The 22,548-nt window shown below is 33.4% G+C and overlaps 1 protein-coding gene across 9 annotated transcripts in view; it reads right to left on the reverse strand.

Annotated features, from left to right (window-relative positions):
- Positions 1 to 1,238: 1,238 nt before the first annotated feature.
- Positions 1,239 to 22,548, reverse strand: part of Ddhd1 (DDHD domain containing 1) — a 77,751-nt gene continuing 56,441 nt past the window's right edge. For 5 of the 9 annotated variants that reach the window (XM_040276316.2, XM_078049920.1, XM_078049918.1 and 2 more), the window contains 7 exons: positions 20,931 to 21,193; positions 19,132 to 19,207; positions 14,816 to 14,965; positions 12,419 to 12,671; positions 11,243 to 11,434; positions 8,675 to 8,758; positions 1,239 to 3,878 (listed from right to left, as the gene is read on the reverse strand). In XM_040276316.2, coding sequence (XP_040132250.2) covers positions 3,697 to 3,878; positions 8,675 to 8,758; positions 11,243 to 11,434; positions 12,419 to 12,671; positions 14,816 to 14,965; positions 19,132 to 19,207; positions 20,931 to 21,193 — 1,200 coding nt within the window. In that variant the 3' untranslated portion in view covers positions 1,239 to 3,696. The remainder of the gene's footprint in view (positions 3,879 to 8,674; positions 8,759 to 11,242; positions 11,435 to 12,418; positions 12,672 to 14,815; positions 14,966 to 19,131; positions 19,208 to 20,930; positions 21,194 to 22,548) is intronic. The other 4 variants (XM_078049922.1, XM_078049919.1, XM_078049921.1 and 1 more) reach the window with 1 other exon arrangement.

Below are 22,548 nucleotides of genomic sequence, written 5' to 3' on the forward strand. Positions count from 1 at the left end.
GGTCTTTGAGTCTGCAGCTTCACTTTACTCCTCATCAGGACCTTTACTGATATTTAAATGGCTTCCATGAAACTAAAACATGTTTGGACTAGAACTCTGAAATCCACAAACTCTAAAAATATTCACAAGCATTCACGGAAGATTAATATAGGGTGTATAAACCTAGATTGTCACCATCCCAGTACCAACGTTTACTAAATATGAGAACTTTGAGATGAAATTCATATGTTTCAAATCAGGCAGAGTACTGTCAGATTCCTGGCAGAGGCATGAGACTCAGGAAAGACAGAAAAATATGGACGAGATAGAAAACTTCAGAATAACCACAGAAGTCAATGGTCTAACACTCAGTTTAGAAAAATTCTAGTTTCTTTTTTCAGTATATGATTGCTATATTCTCTTTTAGCTCTACCTTGAACTTTCCTTAACATCTCTTTTCTTCTTTAGCCCCATTTTTAAAGCACTGAAAGATCATTAAAAAGCAATTTTAAGGATATGGACTAGAGTGGGCTTTCTCAAGTTTCCAAAAGTCTTATTCATTAGTAACTGAGGAGACAAAACTCTTTTATAAAGAAATTAAATGACTCTACTCTAGACCTTACATAAGATCCCATTGTTTGGTCTGACTCCACTTCAAGCCCCTTAAAGGGGCTCAGGTAGCTGACAAGTGGCCTGAGCTGTGACCCTGCACCTTCTGACTCTTGGGGGATACAAAACTGGGATGTGATGTGTTACATGTCTTATAGGGCAGAATGCTTCAATCCAATGAGGATGAGAGAGAAGGGGGAGAGAGGGAGGCGGAGGGGGGAAAGAGGGAAGGAAGGAGGGAGAGAGAAAGGGGAAGAAGGGAGGAGGGAGGGGGGAGAGGAAGAGAGAAGGATTGATCAAAGTTTTTGTGTCTTGAGGCCTTTTGTGTGAGTAAAAACCCAATTGGACAATTTAGTAGAAGTAAAACATAGGCTCCTAAAACTTTGCTTCACATATAAAGGACTTGTTATTGAAATACCCAGTATTATTTTATGATTATGTTCTAAAATACAGTTAATATTGAATTATAAGCAAAATTACTGCTGAAGATAATTATGAACCAGCAAAAGGCTTAGAAAGGCTAATTTTAAAGGTAAAATAAAGCAAGATTTATTCCAAAACATTCTCCTTATTCTAATTTCCAACTACTCTTTGGATTAATGTTGAATAATCTGATCAGTAATCAAGAGAATCATAGCATATACGCAAAATAGAGAATAAAATTTTAATAGTATCAAAAACAGGACTTTTTTTGGCCAATTAAGTACTTGCTGGAATAAAGTTGCAAAATGTTACTCAGTAACGGACTTAGCTTCTATATCAAGCCAGAATTACACATACTCTGTATATCACTTGAGTATATACAAGTACATCCCATGATAAACATGCAGAGACATGAAAACAAGAATACGATAAAACTAAAATCACCATCTCTCATCGAGGAAATAATTGGAAACAAACACCTGCCCAGTGGTCCAGAATATCTATTTTGAAAAGAAGGTTTTGAATGTTGTTCTTTCCAAGAATTCAAGTAAACTCTGAGTGGTAAAATTTGACTATTTTCCAATATGAAGTAAAGACAGTGGACATATTCCTTCAGTTATGGTAACTTACTTTCCTTCTTACTCAATATTAAATTAAAATGTGTGATGGAATCTTACTCTTTTAAGGTAAAAAAGGTTCTTCACATTGCAGTGGTTAAGAAGGAACCCCTAAAGCTCTTGGGCATTTAAGTGTCAAACCAAATACAGCAACATATGTTCAAGTACCTTTAAAGACAGTCGTATGACATGGGTTTAATTTTCCTGAGAACTAAATTAGACCTAAAAAATAAACAGGCTATGAAAATGACCTGAGTTCATAGGTAACTCTGAATTAAAAGGGGCTTGCTTCAGATTTGCTAAGATACTATCTTTTATAGCAAGGGTTTCTTACTGAGTCATGAACTTGGTCATGAAGCCTTCAGACTTTTTTAAATATTAAAAAGAAGTGCTTCATATTGTGCAAATTCAATGTAAGGCCAAAACAGCCAATAGTACTGATGGTGTGGAATAAAGCCTCTGAATAAACCAGAGAGGTTCTAACCTATAAAGAGAGGAGGTGGGATGTGAGACTGACGGACTCTACTACCCCTACCCTCCAACAGTGACTGCTGGGAAGCTAAGAAATTCCTTGCAAGATAAATAAAAACAGCACCTTGAGTGGAACCTAGTGGAAGCACTCAGAAGTGAGGGTTGGCTGTGGCAGAGACGGCTACTATCCGCTCTTTTAAAAAAACTTCTTTGTTGTGTGAAGACCCAAGAATGAATATGCAGGGTAATATATTGGTTTCACGGTCTTTTCTTCAACTTCTGCTATTGTCTGCAAACTAACAGGTCACATGTGAATTTTAAACAGCATGTAAAATAATATGGTTTGCCTTCATCCAAGTCCTGATTTGCTATGTAATCTAATGCAAGGCACTTTAAACGTTTTGGTGCCTTGGTGTAGTAACAGGTAACATGGAAACAATGTTCATTTACTTACCTCGAGGAGCAACTACCCACATTGCTGAATGCACGTCTCTTAAAGCCCTTTGAGCTCCCCAGATGAAAAGCACTGTGGAAACAATCACAGCTGAGAAAAACCCTTTTAGGGCCTCAGTGTGTTGATTCATTGTGCCTACTCTGTTTTAATACTTTAAAAATTTGTTAGTAGCCCTCGATCCCCTCATCTATGTTAATATTTGGCACATAAATGTTTATACATTTTTTTTGTTTTCATATTCCTTATTCCAAAGATGTTTATTGGTTTTCTAATAAAGTTAATGAAATGTACCCAATATGGAGTACTGCCAAGTTTAGAAAAATTTTACTTTCTTTGAGATATATGGGACATAATAAAAAGTTCACTTAAAGAAAAACTGAACTAGTGTTGTATGAAACACAAGTTTTTAATGAAAAAAATATCGAAAGTATGCCACAGTGTCTATAGTTCATCTGAAGAGTACAAAGATGGAATTCTGAGAAAAAAGGGTCTTAACACTATAGAAACTAAATGTGGTTCTTAAATTAATTCAAAGGAAACATTAAAAAATGTAATGTTTCATATACTGAAATAAAGCAATTAGTCAGAGGTCATAAATTATAAATATAGTAGTTCAAATATTGTTTTTTTTAGTTCAACTCAAATATTGTTTTTTAGCATTAGTTTCTCTTCTTTCAAAGGAATTGTGAAAAATGGAAGATTTCAAAAAATTTAAAACAATGATATACCACACTGTAATCTTCACACAGACTACATTGAACCTTGAACATTTGAGATTTATAACATATTTTGGTTAATACATTAGATTCAACCCATTATTATGATTTTATATTTTGGAGAAATTAGATTGTAATTTGTAACCTTTACATGCAGTTCACCCAAACCGTTCTCACTTCCAGGTCTTGCTTGATTCTCTGCAGGGAGTTCTGTCAGATTCATAATCGAAATAATGGAACTGTAAGTAACTTCTTTAGAACTAAAAATGTGTTTGTTTTTTTTTTTAAATAAAGTGCTTTTAAATTCAAATATTTCTTGCCCCAAACAAAACTGGAACATACTTAACCCTGAAATCTTCATATCTTGACACACATATTTTAACAGAAAAAAAAAATCAGTTTTGGATCATTAATATCCTTCAAGAGTTCAGATTGGATCTAAACTGGGTTTTGCATCATTATCGTGCTCGTGTTTGTACATGAAAGTTAAAAGAAAGAGGGCAACATCCAAGGATGACCAGTAGGCAGTGTGTGACGTGACAGCTGACCAATAGCGGCTCTCCACAAGGCCTTCTCTGAGTTCAAAATCGATCCTGTGATCCAATTCCACTAAAAAGAAGAAAGAAGTTAAATGAATAATGATTATAATAAGATAGTTCAATATAGACTTTTACAGTTAAGAGTAAAAATTTAGCCAATGAACATGATTTTTCTAATTGCCCTTTTAAAAAAAGAAGTCTTTTACTCTATTCTTATGGAACAAACACCTGAAAGAGCTTCAGTAGCACTGGATTCTATTTGGTGGAGTCTATTCCTCTGTTTACGCAAGTCAATATGGAACAACAAAGGAAGACAGCCAAAAAAAATTCACTGGGCACCATGGCACATTTTTGGCGTAAAAGGAACTGGGCTTAAATTCTGAACTAGTGTTGTATGAAACACAAGTTTTTAATGAAAAAAATATCGAAAGTATGCCACAGTGTCTATAGTTCATCTGAAGAGTACAAAGATGGAATTCTGAGAATTTTTGTTCCCAATCTGTTAAATAAAAACACTCCCCTTGAAGAACTATGGGCCAAGCTTGCATGCATAATGCCCACTGCAGTATAACAGATCATTCAATGGCTTCTTATATAGGAGGCCTATGTCTTCAAACATAACCATCTTATAGTCAAAATGTTTTCCCTACTAGACTGAATTCCTTCCTTATAGGCCACCACTACACACCCTACTCTGCATTCAGTCAGCATGAAACAGCAAATGCTCATCAAAATGTTAGAACCCCTAAGTGTCTGTGTGGGAGAAGCTGGGAGAACAGTGGTAATTCTTAGGAGAAGGACTACGCGTACAATAGTACTGTCCTCAAATAATTCAGTAGCTTGGTGCAGTGGCACACGCCTGAAATCCCAGTGGTTTGGTAGGCTGAGTATCGTACCTAGCAAGGAGAGAGGTGCTAAGCAACTCGGTGAAATGCTGCCTCTAAATAAAATCAAAATAGGGATGGGGAATGTGGCTCAGTGGTCAAGTGCCCCTGAGTTTAATCCCTGGTATTCCCCACCACAAAAAATTCAATGAATTTATTAAGTCTCTTATTAAAAGCTACATAAGGTTCTTACAATACCTGTTAGAAGAAAAATCCCCTTAAACAAATCTAGATTCTTATGAGAATCTCAATGGACTTATTTGATAAATCCTTACTGAAAACATTTAGAAGACTTTTTGATCTTCAGGAACTCCTTTAAAACTGCATGAGCCATGTGGTATGAAGGGTCTGTCTTATAAAACAAAAACATCAAGTCACTGCCATAACATAAAGTCTGCTCTTTCTTCAAAGTGCCAAAGATGGTCAAAAGTAAGAATTGGTAAAAATCAAGAAGGCTGGAGAAAACGTTAGGTTTTGCTTTATACTAGGAATTTGGTAGTCACACACACAAATCCTATCACTCTATGAAGCAAGTGCTTACTTAATGCTTATTTTAAGTGGGTATTTTGTAAGAATATTATTTGGCAGTTTAAAAAGGATTACACATGGGGTTGGGGTTGTGGCTCAACGGTAGAACGCTTGCCTAGCATGTATGAGGTGCGCTGGGCTCGATCCTCAGCACCACATAAAAATAAATAAATAAAATAAAGTTATTGTGTCTAACTACAACTAAAAAAATTAAAACAAAGTTTTTTTTAAAGGGTCATATATAGTTATTATTTTGCTATTCAATTATGTTTTTCTAACAAGAAATGTTCATGGATTTATCTGTACATATTCAGGAAAGGTTTACATTAAGAGTTATGTATAAATACCAATTAGGCTAGAATATACTTCTAAAATACATTGACTTAGGCTTTTTACAAAGTTCTTTTTGATTATGACTATTTCATTTAATTAAGCTAATCCATTATAAATCAGAAATAGCTGAACTCTGTGTGGAATTGTGAGGTGGGAATGTCCTAACCTTGTAACATATATTCCATGAACATTTATATTACATTCGTAGGCACATTCCAGCACAACAGTCAGGAACATGAAAAAAGAGAAGAAAACTGGAATTCTCAAGCATAATGAAGGCAAGTCCAGATGACGTTGGTTACAAAGAAAAAAGAGGAGGAAAAACAGAAGAGATAGAAAAACATATGTGTTAAGATTGGTAAGGACCACTGGGTTATACTTTCTAAGAACTCATTTTCAAATGCCATTGCATCATAGCTTCTAGTCCAAAGTCTTTAGTTGAAATTGTTTTTAAGTAAAGGGGAGATTTTCCCTGTTACAAGTGTTCTCTGGCTCCTATTGAATTTTGTGGCCCTGAAATTTATTTTTAATATGTTTCTACTGTCTTATAACACTATCTTTCACAGACACTCAAATGTTAACTTTTGTTCTGTTATACCATGTGCCCTTGTCATTCTTACCACCTATAGGAACTTTAATCAATGTCACTGATAGATTGGCTCCCCCTCCTTTTCTATTAATCTTTGGGTTGTACTGATCAAAATGGGAATTTAAGTAGCCAGCATATACCTCATGAACCTATTCCAGTCCCTTATCCTCCTTAAAAGGTTTACTCCATACAATCTGCCTATAAGTGTGGTTATCTATGCTGGTTGTGTGGAAAAATGAATAGAACTGGTAGGCCTGTGCCCTCTCTTTTATGTAGATCAGGGAATTCCCAAGGGAGTGGAGTTCTATATGGCAGCATCCCCTACATGTGCCATGTGACCTGCTCTTGGCCAAAGCAGGGTTGGGTATATAAGGAGTATATAAATGAGTTATATAAACTCATTTATATAAGTATATAATTGAGTTTCTCATTTTTATAACTGGTAAAAGATTACCCAGAAAGGAAAGAATATGTGTTCAGAGTTCTTGATTCCAAGTTATTTATTTCTGAGTAGCCTCAGAGCAACTAAACATTTCATGTAGCTAAGTGTTTAACATGCAAGGAATATTTATAATTTGTTAAGTATTGGTTCTTCCAACTATTCTTTATTTTAAAATACTAACAAAAATTTCAAAATCAGCTTTATAATCAGTTGTCATCTCTGCCAAAATTTTTTTTCTCAAAATAAAAGTATTCTGGAAGACATTCAAATTCTCAATAGATGACCACAGATAGGCACACTTTTTGAGTATTAAAAATTCTAGGAAATAGCCAGAGTTGTTAGACTCTACATAAGCTGGTTAACAAACTTTTCTAACCATATTCAATTCAGAACTACTCCCCCTTCCACTCCCTTCCTCTTCTCAAGAAAACTAATGCACAGTTCTCTACATGTCCCCCATGCTTCACAGCCCTAGTTCTGCCCATGCTGTTTCTTTTTCCTGCAATGTCTTTTCATGTCCATACCACACTTCTTTCACAAAGTCTTTTTTTAAATTTCTCCAGGTGAAAGCAGCTCTCATTCCTCAGAATTGACAAGATTCCTTTCATTTCTGCCTGTTAGGTGTGACTCATCACATGCTACCACAAGTTATAGATATGCAATTATCTATACCTTCCTACTAGCACCTTCCCTACGAGAACATATGCTCTTCATAAAACATTAAATTTTTATGACGGCATTTAATAGTTATGTTCTATAAGTCTGTTTCATCTTGGTATCTTTTCTAGTGATTACCAAGATATCTTGGCTCATGGTAACTTTTAAGAAAGGTATTGGATAAGTGAAAACAAGGAAAGAGAAAATGAAAGTCAAATAGATTTTGCCACCTGAATCTGTTTGATGCAGATATGATTAGTGATCTAACTGCTTGGGCTTCTTAATATAGGACAAATATATGAGTAGGTTAATTTTCCTTCCTCCAACTGAAAATGCAAAAGGTACAAATAAAATTATTTCTTTATGAAAGTGACTGGCTAATTTGATCAGCAAAGACCAGAGAGATCACCTACATAAGATCATTTCTTGAGGGGAATTCACTGAATTTAGTCAATACAAAATATTGCTATGAAGCCTCCCCCCCAAAAAAAGCTTCTTACACTAACTTGATAAGCCATTTTTGACTATTAAAAATATTTATAAAAATCAGCAGAATGTAATATTAAATGTAGCTAAAATATCCAAAGACAAATGTAATTTTTAAAATCAAAGACAAAATCTAATATTAAAAACTATAAAAAAGGGAATGAGAATAAAAATAAAATTTTTTTAAATTGTTAAGATTAGTTTTTGGTGTGAGAATGTGAGGAAAATTACAAAGAGGCTGAAAGTATCTCTTACCTCCAATAATACTATTTTTGAAAGTGAATCTACTTCTTTAAAGTACTTCAAATATTTGTATTGAAACTAGATATCAACTATGATATATTTACAACCCTAAGTGTTAAAAATCACTGAATCCTGAAATAAGTAGGAACAATTAAGTTCTTTGTATCATGAAATCTTTTTTATATTTACATGAAAAGAACAGTTAACCTCTTTTAAGATGCTAGGATAATAAAGAAGAGGAGTCAAGTGTGGTGGCACATCTGTAATCCCAGCTACTCAGGAAGCTACAGCAAGGAGATTACAAGTTCGAGGCCATCCTAGGCAACCTAGCAAGACCCTGTCTCAAAAAAATAATAAAAAAGGTCTGGGTATGTAGCTCAGTGATAAAGCATGCCTGAGGCCCTGGGTTCAGTCCCCAGTATCATAGAAGAAGGATAGAAAGAAACTGACCTATCTCCCCATTCTAAAAGGTTCCTTCTCTATAGGAGTATAACAAGAATATTATATACTTTAGCACATTAAGCAGATAATCAATACCCAGGTTTCAGGAAGATTAGAAAATATGGGAGGGAAATACATATAAAAAAGTCTATAGTGGTAACATGAAGGTGATCTCAGATGATTTGACCCAATTTTTCAATTACAGAAGATTAGGTAGATCATTTTTATAGTGTTTTGAGTGCTATTCCTGTCATATACCATACCGAGGGTATTATCTTTATTCTGCATTACATTTTCCGGAAAAAGAAGTTGTGGGAGATAAAAGAACGATTCTTGAAGTCTGAAATCTGTGAAAAAAAAAACACAAGATGCTGTAAAGATGTGGCTAATGGTTAAAAATGGCCTTCAATGTTGCAGTGGTCAAAAGTTAGAACAATACTTCCAAATAAGCTGACTATATAATATACATAAGGAAGTATACCCCTTGGTTTTTGTGAAGCGCTCTTTCATGAAAAATGCAAGCATAATTAACTTTGAAATATAATTTTATAATCTATTATTACCCAGATGGTCCCCAAATTTACAGCTAATTTAGGCTCTAACCCAGAGCAATGCTAAAAGAAACAGATCATTTCCTTTCATAATTATTTTACAAACACAGAGGGACACAAGAAATGAAACCACAAAACTTTTGAAAAGAAGCCTAGACTTTTTAAAAGAAACAAAGAATAGATATATAATAGATGTATAAGATGCTTCAACTTGATGAAACACTGATTCAACTGACCACATTACTCTTCAAAGACAAAAGCCCTGACTGACCACAAATTCGAAGTCTTTTGCCTTCTTACCCTAAAACAGTGAGGAAAACAAGACAGAGAGTAGCTTCAGAAGAAAGGTTATCCAGAAGAACCGAGGCAATCACCTAATCACAACCACCAAATTTCAGAAAGATAAAGAAAGAACAATTTTTTGATTTACAAGATAAAGCCAAGACAGCAATTATGATGTAAGAAATTTGTCTAAGTCAAAAATTACATAAAAAGGTATGTTATTGAAGCAAGTCAAAGAATTAAGCCTATTCTGAGGATCTGATTTAAAAGGTAAAATCCTATTTTGGTAGTAATTGTCCAATTTTAATAGTGACATCTCTTCTAGAGATGAATATATGTAATTAAGACTCATGATTAACTCAGATTTAGTTGAGACAACAGAAGACAAGGAATTTACCATTAGGACAAGCAAAGAATTTACATGCAAGAATGGCAGAATATGTGTTAAGCCAAGTATCTCTATGGAATGTTCTAGAAGTAGAAGGTTTCTCTATTATCATCTTGAAATTAATATGTTAAATAGAGACAAAAAAAACCCCAAACAAAAACCCTGAGAAAGAACAAACTAAAGCAGTTTTCTTCCTTTGGATCCTATAGATTACATGTTTTCATTAGCGTTTTTCTGGGATTCAACTCCTAGTGTGCTTTTCTTGTTTCCTCATTACTCTGTTAATTAGCATCACTCTTGTATTTTAATAGCATTACAAAGAACTGTGATTTAACTGTCAGGTCACAAAATTCTTTGAAATTAATTTTCTTTAGAAGTTAGAGTGATCTTTTGACACCTGCATGTCATGACAAAATTTTGTTTTCACCATCACATTTTTGATATTAAGTAAAAATGACAACTGAAATCAGCAATAGTATAGAAACTCTTACAGGAAAACTAAACTATTATATACAAATACTAAAGTTTAAGAAGAATTTTCTAGATAGGATTCAAAAGATCTGCAATCATGTTTTCAGTTCTTAATAACAAATTAAAAAAAATGCTATTTGCCTAGTTAGGAATGTACAACCCTATTGACAATTTATCCTGGCGTGGGGCTGACTGCAGGAAATATCCATCCTCTTCAGACCATTAAACTTGAACTTGCTTCCTTTTTAAGCAAGTTTTATGGATGGCAATAAATGCTGGTAATTTTAAAATTCAGAGCACCAGACACAGAAAAAACACAATGATACAAGAAACTGAAATATGTTTAAAATTTTTTAGAGAAGGCAATTGTTCCTCTTTCTATAGTTATAGAACATTTTTAGAATGTATATAAGTGTGTATATGTGTCTTTTTTTCAGAATCTACATTTCCTTTTATATATCTCAAAGGAAAAAAAGGCCTTGACTATTAGTTTTATTTTACTGAACACTTAAAAATAATGTTCAAGTTCAGATTTTTTGGATGTGAGTATACACTAAGTACATTAGTGTGTCATAGTTATTCAAGATTTTAAACTTCATAAGTCCACTAGAAAAAATTAAAGTTCTATTCTCATGCTAAGCCCAACTGGGACAGTACTGGAAGCCATACAGTGGAACTAATAAAAATTCTAAGCTTTGAAGGTCTCGTAATTAGGCTAGATGAGGGGAGGATGGCTCCGGCAGAGCAGTTTTAAAAAGTTTCAGATCAGATACATCATAGATTTGAAGCAATTTTTAAGACTGAGAAGACCATATTTATAAAAATCAACTTTATAAAAATCAGGGGTACTTACCCCAAAGAGGTTTGTTTATACTTGATATTTTAGATCCTTGTGCCACAAGACCCTGATTATTAATGATCTAACTATCAATTTACCAATGCAGAAACAGAAACTGCATTTACCTGGAAAGTAATCTTAAAAATATAAGTAGGAGGAAAGTATTTTTTTTTTAAAGTTAAGGTATGCTTTAGATCTGAGCATACCTTAGTGCTAGTGCTAATATCTTAAAATGTCCTGCTCTTCTCAAGTTTTAAAAAGACAGCAGTATAAACTCAATGGAATAACTATATGAACTAACATGCAGAATCAAGAAAGCCAGAACTGCTATGTGGAAGGGTCTGGGTTGCCACGGTGGTAGTAGAAGGAGAAGGAACTGATTTCTTCTCATCTTCCATTGAGTCTTTTGATGTCTCCGATGGCTGGGATGCAGATGAACGTCCAAATCTTGAGAACAGCATTCCTCCAAGCCCCTTTCCAATGCTAGCAGCTCCTGCATTTTACAAAACAGGGTAGTCATTTTGTTGAAACATACCACACACTAAGCTGAAGAGCACCACCCATACTTGTAGCCAATTGGCAGAGGGACCAAGTCCTAGTCATGCTTTTCCAGGGTGGAGACATAAGAAAATTACAATTTATCCTGTAGGTTTCTAAATACAAGTGGTGTTAAAAAAGAAGGAGAGTTGTATAAACTCTAGGAGTCCAGTTTATAGGAATATAAACAAAGGAATAACGATGTTATTTTATTTAAGTGATCACCATTATTGAAATATTTAGCAAGATTAAAAACTTTAATAAGAGAACCATGCCATTGACATGGGTATCAATTTACTATTGACAGATATACTTACTACTGAAGTTAAGCAGATATATTATAAAAATCCATTAATAAACCATCTGTGCCTATGACAAGTGAAACATCAAATGAGCCTAGTAGACAAAGCTCATTTCTAGTGCCATCTTGTGGCATTTTGTATTAAGGCCGCTTGTAACCAAAAGCAATGAACAAATTCAAGCACAGAACTGATACAAAGATTGCACTAGTACTGGAGATCATTCAAAATGTCCTTGCGGCTCTCAGGAAGCACAGTTCAAGAGACATAGAACAGATCAGAGGACTGGGTGAGGGGAGGCTCTTCAACACATTTCACAGAAGAGGAAGTGGAACATCAAAAACTATAGAATTTGCTCCAGATCTCCTAGTAGGTGATATAGTCCAGATTAAAATGACAAAATTGATTCTCAGAACTATGCTTTTTCTGTATCCATTCTTCTTATCTTACATAAAACTTCAGGCTCTGATCTAATCAGTACACTTTAGAACTTTTTCAACTGGCAGTTCGAGAGTAGTTAATTCTAGAAGATTAGCTATTAAAAGTTTAGTAATACACCAAGTATTTCCAAGTTTCCCAAATTTAATATCTATAAAATATGCTTATATTCATGAATAAAAAATGCTTAAAAGAGAAATTACCTAATATGCTTGCTTTGCCTATATTAGTTATAGATTCTCCATAGTGTCGGCGGGATAAGACTGGTGAGGTCACAGGGCTTGGTATGGTTGAAATGCCTTCATTCTCCGAAATTGAGGTAGGTTCTTTTGCTGGGTTGAGAAAACTTGGCTTCATATGCTCATAAGGTAGAGGATTTGAAGTATTGTACCAGTGGATCTGGACAGGTGAAATGTTGCTGTAGTGTTTCAATATTAATGGTTCTAATCTATAAGCCTTGATTTTAAAAAAATTCAAAGAAACACATCATTAATGCACAATAATTAAATATTAAGACAATGTATATTTTTAAACTATTTTACATTAAGTAGATGATATTAAAAAAACAGATATTTCAAACATGTATTTTTTATTTGTTCACTGTTAATAATATGTGCCAGGGCTATTAATATACAACCTTAATGATTATGAAAAATCAGAGTTAGTCTAGGATAATAGTGTTCAGTAATTCATTTTTTAGAGGTATAGATTAATTTTATTATGTTCTGATTTCATCTAAAAATTAGATTTATGTCAGTCTCATAAAATGAAGTAAATGCTAACATGGAATACAACAAATAAGGTCAATTTTTTATATTTTAGAATCTCTTATTAAACTTGATTTTCAAATAGATTAATATAGTAACAGCATAAATTAAATGCCAACAAAAGACTATTTGCTCAGGGCTGGGGTTGTGGCTCAGTGGCAGAGGGCTTGCATAGCACATGTGAGGCAATGGGTTCGATCCTCAGCACCACATAAAAATAAATAAAATACAGGCGTTGTATCCATCTACAACTAAAAACTGTATATATTTAAAAAAAAGACTATTTGCCCAATGTAAATCTGAGATGATGTAGCAGAAAAGTCAATGGATGTAGTAGCATCAGAATCCAAGTTTATATTCTGGCCTCTGCTACTTATTAACTGATACTTGTTAGATCACAAGGTCTCAGAGCCTTAGTTTCCTGATATAGAAAGGATCGCATTCCCCTTACAGGGATGTGAAGTAGAACAGATAATGCTTGTAAAAATCGCCTAGCACAGTTCTGACAAACAATGAAAAGAAGTTAACATATTAATATAAAAAAGATCACAGGAATGGGGATATAGTTCAGTGTGCTTATTACCATGTGAAAGGTTCTGGCCCTAGTACAAACAAACAAACAAACAAACAAACAAACAAACAAAAAAATACAAATTTAACATATGAAGAAAAGGGCTCACAGGTCAGCTATAAACTCAAATGCATTATAAGAAAACGGTAAGATGAACATACAGTAATGAAATGCTTATTGTCTAGCAGGGTACTTTCACATGTTTTACTTAATCAAAACAACCCTGTAAGGTAAAATATTATTAACTGCATCATATACATTAGATACAGGCTCAGAAATGACTTAGCCAAGATTGTGTAGTCTGTATTTGAGTCTAACATCAGAGACTCCCAGATGTATCTAGTTGAAGTTTATTTCCAGTAATTTAATTCCACGTGAAGTTTGTTTCTTAAATATGGCAGTTATGAGTCCTTCACATATGGGAGATTTTCTAATATTTGAGTATTAGTAAATAGCATATTAGTTGGTACTGGCTAAGGGTTCTTTGAAAGGATTCACAGAATTATAACAAAAGCTACTATTCAGAGAATGAATGCCATTTTATTTGTTTTACTATTTAGTTATTCCTAGCCTTCATTCCCAAAGGACTTTTGGAAACATATTTGTTTTGTTTTGTTTGGGATGAGGACTGAAACCAGGGCCTCTTGTGTGCTAAGCACACTCTCCCAATGCACTACATCCCTGGCCCAGAGTATTTTTCTTGTCTAAAAAATCTTATTTGGCATTACACAGTTTACCTAGATGCAAGATCCTTGGAATGTGCATACATTAAAAATCATTATTTACAACACAAATAAAATGGAGAACGGAAAAAATCCAACATTTCTATTGGGCTAAAATAGTTTCACTATTTCATATTTAATATTTGAATATTTTTATTTTTAAGGGGATCTATAAAACCTTCTAATATTGGAACATGTGTAGGAGAAAAATGTATTTAAAAATCAGGATTTTTAAGATTTCTCATTCCTAATTATTGATAACACAATGTGTTAAGGTTTGAAAGTCTGGTAGACCCTTATCTCTTGTATTAATTGGCCAGGGACAATATTATGTCCTTATATTACAACATAAACAGACGATTTCTAAAGTATTTTATTTCATGAGCTCTAAATGAACCAAGACACAAAGAATATAATTTTTTGCAATAAATCAGATAAACTCTTTTTGTAAATTCAATGATACCTGGGGCAAGGTTTTCTATAGATTTTGTTTAAGGAATAATTTAGTATTGAGAAAAAAAAATGTACATTATAACTCACCACTGGATCTGTAGGATGGAAAATATTTAGCAATCGGTTACAAATCTCTCTAGGTAAAATATGGTCTTGACTTCCAGTGTTTCCTGGGCGGATGCCACGCAATGCCAAAAAAACAGCTAGTGGGGATCCCATACAGAAGAAATTCTCAACCTAAAATGAATAAGACATCCTAAATTTTAAAAATGATTGTTATTTTTCAACAGAATTTGGACATAACATGTTAAATAGTGAAATATAAATAACAAAATTATCTCTAAGTATATTTGTTTTTAAAAAGCTTTGTTCAAATGGTATCTGAATTACTTATTAATTATATGTCAACCATTTATCACTCTAAAATAATCTGTTTCAGGAAGGATTTCATTATTTTCAAATCTTACAAAAGCCAAAATATAATTAGAAGAAAACTAAGGAGAAAGAAGACCATTTCATTGTGTTTCCATATACTCAAAGATTTGCTGAGCTATTACTTTGTATGAATATGCTAGGTGTTGTGAATGGGTCAAGATCAAAAGGACTAGTAAGAGGTTCTTCTGAGTTTGCAATCCTATGAAGAATAAAATAAGGGCTTAACAAGTGGAAAGAGTGCCATAAAAGAGTGGAGAAAGGAATTATTAATTCTAACTCTTAAGGCTCTAAGAGACAGGCAGTATTTGCAGTAAATAGTAAAAATGAAAAGAATTTCTACAGATGAGGTGGGACACTGGAGGTGAAAAGAATGACAGATGCACATGAACTAAAGAGGAAAGGGAAGTCCTTATTTTTGAGAACAGAAATAGATATGACTGAAAAATTAGGTATAGAACAAATTCAGGTAAGGATGATAATGCTCAGGTCATTGTTAGATTAAGAAAGTTGAGCTAAAAAAAAAAAAAAAGGAAGTCGGGCTTAATTTTACAGGTACTGAAGAAAAGGATTTGTCTGATTAGAAGATAAACCTGATAGTAGTGTATGGATAAATTAAAAAATTGAGAGATTACTGACTTTGAGAAAATTTAGAAATATACTGAAAAGACTGAGGCAAGAGATTATCTTAAAAAGGGCAGGACAAGCTGTTCCATTCATAAATGGAAATATGAGAACAGAGTGAGATAACATTATGGAACGGAGATGGGGATCAGGAATGGCTGACAGACAATTCACAAGATTTGGGTCTGCCTGACGGAGAGGACAATGGTTCCATTAATTGTAATAGGAATCTCCAGGTAAATTCCATTTCTGTTCACAATAAGTTTCAGGTATCTGTAACATGTAATATGTAGTTAAAATTTTGGGTTAAGAGATACAGATAGATGTGTTATCCGAGTCTATGTATCACCATCATAGAAGTAGCATGTAAAAACTAAAAAAATAGTAAGCTTGCCTAGGAAGTGCAAAGAATAAGAAAAGGATTATATGTAGAATGTGTATCTACATTTAATTGGCAGGTGGAAGGGAAGCTACAAAAGAGATAGGAAAAAGAAGAAAGGTACAGGGTGGTAAAGTGGGATCATAGAAGACAAGGGAAGTGAGGGTTTCAAGGAAATATGGGTGGCCAACAGCACTGGGTAATATAGAGAATATAACATCTTTCCTGCCAAAATCCACCCAAACTCTCATATGTCCTGTCTTGATGAGTAAGATCCCACATTCATCCTTCCCTCTAACTCTCATCATTCAATAAATCACTCTAACAGATTCTAACCCGAACATTCCACCTCATCACCTTCATCTGAACTATATTGTGACAGAGGCCTTGCCTCTAATTTTATACACCTTTAATCCTTCTCAACAGACTCTGGAATGATTTTTCTCCCACCCCCATCAAAAAAATTTACATATACATACATATTTTTTAAAGGATAATTTTCAACATGTTTGAAGGTTGATAAAAATTACTTATGTAGATAAAAATTAAAAATAAAGCCTTTTATTTTATTTTGTGACACTGGGGATTGAACCCAGGGCCTCACACATGCTAGGCAAGTGCTCTACCACTAAGCTACAAGCCCAGCCCAAAGAAAAAGCATTTTAAGTAATTGAGTCACAGAGGATAATACTAAGTTTTGAATGGAATAACATTCATTTCTTCTAAAACTTGAGAAAAGAAGTATCAAAAAAGATACAAAAAATAGTCGCACAAGAGAAAGTCATGTAAATTCTTTCTGCTTGATGCATAGTGATTACACATATGCACACATATGCTCTACTTAGCAAACTGCTTCACATATCTGTCAGACATTTCATAAATGCTTGCTCAACTGTTATACCTAGAATAAACAACTTTTTCTTTTGATAATGATGAGACTGCAGTTTGATAAACAAAGGGGTCATTCTCTCATAAAAGGGTAATAACAGCTTTAGTGATATCTGTTAGCCATCAAAAATTTTAAGAGTAAAAAAGAGTTTTACACATTTGGTTTAACATCTTTGTTCAGGGATGAACAAAAAGATAAATTCAGGAATGTTAAATGATTTCTCTAACATTAGATAACTAGTTAGGGGAACACCCAATGGCTAGAACACAGTTTTCATTCTCCACACTGATGCTTGTTAATATTCTTCTCTTTTAAGTTCAGAGGTCAACTGTGACAGAACTAACAGCAGTATTCTGAAAGTAAATCCATCTCCTGACTATAGGCATGAAAACTTCTGTTCCCTTTAAGTCCCTGGACTCCTAAACTGGCAGATGTCATTTGCCAATACATTAGATATTTCTAAATTCAGTTTCTGTATCATTTCTCTAATTAAATAACAACTAAAAACCCATATTAAGACTATATATGACTATGTTTCAGAAAGATATTCAATTATAGTATATGTATTCTAGTAATGTGGTATTGAATTCTGAGATCCTTACACATTTAATGGATCATACCCAACTTGTAAACATCCAAAACATAAAATAGAAGAGTGTACTTTTTCTACCAGATCAATTTTATACAGTTAGCATTAATTATATAATGATAAAGATAAAACTCAAATTCTAGGTATAGGTAATTCCAAAGACTGTGCTCTTTAAATGAATGTTACAAGTTTACCATATGATTCTTAAAAAATTTTTTTTTGGTTGTTGATCTTTATTTTATTTATTTTTATGTAGTGCTGAGGATTGAACCCAGTGCCTCGCACATGCTAAGCAAGCACTCTACCACTGTGCTACAATCCCAGCCCTACCATATGATCTTTTAATGTATTAAAAAAAAACTTTGTAAATCAATAGTCAATAAATCCATTTAAGAAAATTTTCTGCATTACTCCACACGTTAAACCTGTATTTTAAATTCTTGGGTATGAGAAAGAAGAGGTAATGTAATACACTAGACATGAACATATATTCAAAAGGAAGCAAGTCCTAGGAAATTCATAGCATCCTCCACTTACTACTACGAACAGCTGTTTGTTGTTTAGCTACAGGGTGTATCTTTCCCAATAGACCTGTCAATGCCAACATCTCTGTGCCACTTTATATTTTCCTGAGCCCCAGCTTCTTACAGGTCATTCTGATGTTCAAAAACTCTGACATGGTTCCCACTACCCATCTCAGACATAAATTTCTTATTTCTAGTTATTCCTGCTTGCTTATAGTCCCCTTTAAGTCCTGAGAATTTCAGCCAACCAATCCTGTGAATCTGTGTCTTAGGCTCTTGTCATATACTCTTCATTGATTGAAGTTCCAGCTTTCCATTCCTGGATCACTGCTTTTATATTTCCACTTATTTTTTCTCACCACTGACCATTAGTTGGTCATTAAGATTTGTTAATTCTAAATAGTAAATATTTATATTTCCTAGATCTCTATTTTTATTCTGTGCTACTCTAGATTATTTGGTGTTTCTTGAGGTACTATCAAGTTATATCTCTCCATACCTTTGTTTAATACTGTTCCTTTTACGCAGAATAGCATCTCTGATTTTTTTTCACTTGGTCAAATCTAATGTACTCAGAGATTAAATATAAATATCATTCCTTTGTTATATGAGAAAGAAGATGTTATGTAGTGCGCTAGACATTTACTATCTCTCCAAGCAATATTAAAACTTCCCTTTCCTGTGTATGTATCATTTTGTATACTGTTGATGACACTAATACACTAATAATACTTTGTTATATCCTGAGGGCTGAAGAACCATAATAATAATAATACTTTGTATACCCTGAAGGCTGAAGAACTATCTTGTCCATTCTTTTCTTTGTAAAACCTATTAACTGACAGTATCCATTTCAGAAAATGTGTTCAATAACATTCATGATTAAACATTCATTTGCATCATAAAGTCATATTTAAATGTTTAAAAAATACCAAGAAAATAAAAAACTGATCACTTTTTCCTTACCTTAAATTTTAAGGCAGGTGTTTGTGTTATGGACGATGCCTTCAATTCATGCAGCCGTTCTTCTATTTCCCTCAGCCTAGGAAGTGGCATGAGATTATACACACAAACACACTTATAATGTATCATTAAGGGTTAGCATCTCATTAGACACTTATTAAAATGTCTATAAAGAAGCAAATGATGACACTTTATCAATCCCTAACAATAATTCCTGTTGACAATATTTTATAAAAATAATGACTCAAAACTCTTCTCATAGGCTGGGGCTCAGTGGTAGAATGCTGCTTGCCTAACGTGTGAGGCAGTGGGTTCGATCCTCAGCATCATAGCAAAGAAAAAAAATAAATAAAATAAAGATAAAAAAACACCACTTCTCATGACAACTGCTATTAGTAATTCTATCTCCCACTCCCACCATGCTGGGGATTGAATCCAGGGCCTGTTAGGCAAATGCTATCATTGAGTTACAAACCCAATCCATCTTTATTTTTATAGTAATTTATTTTAGTAAAATATCAGACATATATATATGCACATACATATCTTTAAAAAATTACACCATATGGTTAATACTCACTTGTCCATTATCTTTTCTTTTTAAAATGTCCTTTCCTAAATGAATCTTAAGAGCTCTTTTCATTTCATTGCTTCCTGTCCTACTTCAATTTTTATAATATCATATGACAAATCACAGTTTGACCCTTCTCAGTTGATGAATATTTGGGTTATTTCATCTTTTTTTTTCATTTCAATTTCCCTACTAACTTATACTTAATAAACCATGGAACTAAGTTACCCCCCCCCCACCAAAAAATAAATAAACTATAGTTAATTTTCTGCCTGTTTTTCAACAAAATTTAATTGGATTTATACACCTAAAATGCTGCTGTAGGGGTTGGGGTATAGCTCAGTGGTAGAGCAATTGTCTAGCCATGTGTGAGGTTCTGGGTTTGATTCCCCAGTATCAGGAATGCAAACAAAAAGCTGAGTCTTGTCAGATATGACATTTTCTTTCAAAACTACCAATTACTTTGATACTAAAATATTTACGTGTCTATCCTCTGTTTCTTAATAAGATCTTAAAGGAAATTCTTGGATACCTTCCCTAAGACTAAAAAATAAAAAAGCTTCCTGAATAAAAGTTAATTATAGTCAATTAACTCAGCTGTCTTTATATAATACTATCAAAATGAATGGTTTTTCATTGTTTTATCAGAATATATCAGATGAATGTAGTCATCAAGAGAACAAAGAAGATGGGTTATTAACTAGAGAGAATGCAGCAAAGAATTAAAAGATAGTATCAGGAAGGCCACAAATGATTAAATAACATCTGTTTATAATTATATTATATATACAATTATGTTTATATAACATATTTAAAAACATACTTTCCAAGAAAAAGTGTTTTAAAATTGTTTCCAGAACAATAAGAAAAAAGGTAGAGATCTGCCTCTATAGACCAGTAAAACTACAATCTACAAACCAGTGAAGATCTTTAATAAGGGTTCTTATGCACTGACTCAGGCTGGGATCAGTTTTAGATTTAACTCCTAGTAACTTGTGAGGAAAGATGGAAGGAAAATCAGGAGGATTCCAAAACTATTTAATGCTACAGGAAAATGCATATAATTAACATGAAAATTAACAGTCTCTAGCTTGATTAGGGATGTTATCTAGTAATTTTTGTATCTTAAACAATGTATAATTTCTTTTCATGGAAATTCTGAAGTTTTCTTCTAGGTCTAGTAATTCCATACAGACATTAAACATTCTTTCAATGGATGAGGCTATTTTACCGTCGTTTTGTTATATAGAGTTCATCAAGAAGATGTCTTTCTTCATAGCTCATCCACCGTTCATCAGGCAATTCTTCTTCCTTCTGTAGCAACTGTTCATAGAGTCGAACTGGATTCCAGCCAGTCATTATGTCGTAAGTGATTACACATCCCAAGGAGTGGGACACTATTGAGACTTTACCCCCTTTTTCTTCAAAGTCTGGATTCCGAGAACAGAAAAGGGAATATAATCGATTCAGCTCTTGCTGAAGGCCTTTAACTAGCTGTGTGAAATAAGAAAATATATTAGAGTTATCACTGAGTATTATAAGCTTCACTTCTAAGCTAAAATATATGAAGAGAAACAAACAATACTGACCTAATATACTTAGATTATTAGAATTAACTCAGTTGACTTACAACCTTGCAGGAATGAGGATATATGTAATATTCAGTCCTAATCATCACTACAGAATATATATGCAGATATTATCCACAAAGATCCATTATGTCATTAAATAAACTATAGGAGACAGCAGTTCTACAGATTAAAAAGTTCCATGAAGATTCCAGTTAGGTTTCCAAAGGCCCCTGGAAATTTCTTCTTCATTGCAACTTATTATATATATGCAATTCCAAATTTTTGTACTTTGTGATTTTTAGTCATACTAAATTTTAGAAAATGAGTATGTAAGTTTATAAGTGATATACTAACATACTTGATATTCTAAAATCTCCATTATATTGGTGATATTTATTAAACGAGTAAAAAGTTGATTTTTATGGTTAAAAAGCAGGTTTTTTTTTAAATTTAGAGGTTTATAAGTAGAAAGTATCTTTTAATTTTTTTTTGTAAAACTGCTTTATATGAAATTAAGTATCAACAAGTATTACTGAAATATTCCATAAGATTTTGAATAAGGTTCTTTTGTTACTCAGACCTATACTGGGGTCCTGACTTGGTTTTAAAGCAGTTTTCTCTTCTTCCTATCATGATTTACTTCTCTTTGATTATATTCTGCTTGATGTTCTATTTCTCATATCAGTATTTCTTAGTATGTCGATTGCTACTCTGATACAAAGATTAGTATTTGCTGCATCTACTTTCAATCTTGTTATTATATCAAGAGACAAATATCCTCCACCAAATTTTATTGAACATTCATTCTTTACCTGCTGATATAAATGTAAATCATTTGAGCATTTTATGATTGTGCAGGGATAAAAATGACAGGAATGAAGGCATGATGTACTCTTTGTTGATAACTCAGAACTCTATAACATAATACTGACATCTAGTTAAAACTATTGAAACCACATATCATGTCTGCTGAAATATATCCAGTCAATGAAGAAAGAGCAGAATAAGATGAGGTGGTAGAATGTGGAAGGATTATAAGCTGCATTTCTTCTAAGGAGGAATGCATGAGTTTTACTTCTATGATTTAGTGCTATCGTTTTCCACTTTTCAACATGCATTAGAATCACCTGGAGGGCTTGGTCAATACAGATTGCTAGGCTCCACCCCAGAGTTCCTGATTCAGAAGTTCTGAGATGGGCCTGGGAATTTGCATTTGTAATAGTTCCCACAAGGTGCTGATGCTGCTAGCATAGGGATGACACTTCAGTAACTATTTCA

The sequence above is a fragment of the Ictidomys tridecemlineatus genome, chromosome 5 (genome assembly GCF_052094955.1).
Source record: "Ictidomys tridecemlineatus isolate mIctTri1 chromosome 5, mIctTri1.hap1, whole genome shotgun sequence".
In the NCBI taxonomy this organism is placed as follows: domain Eukaryota; kingdom Metazoa; phylum Chordata; class Mammalia; order Rodentia; family Sciuridae; genus Ictidomys; species Ictidomys tridecemlineatus.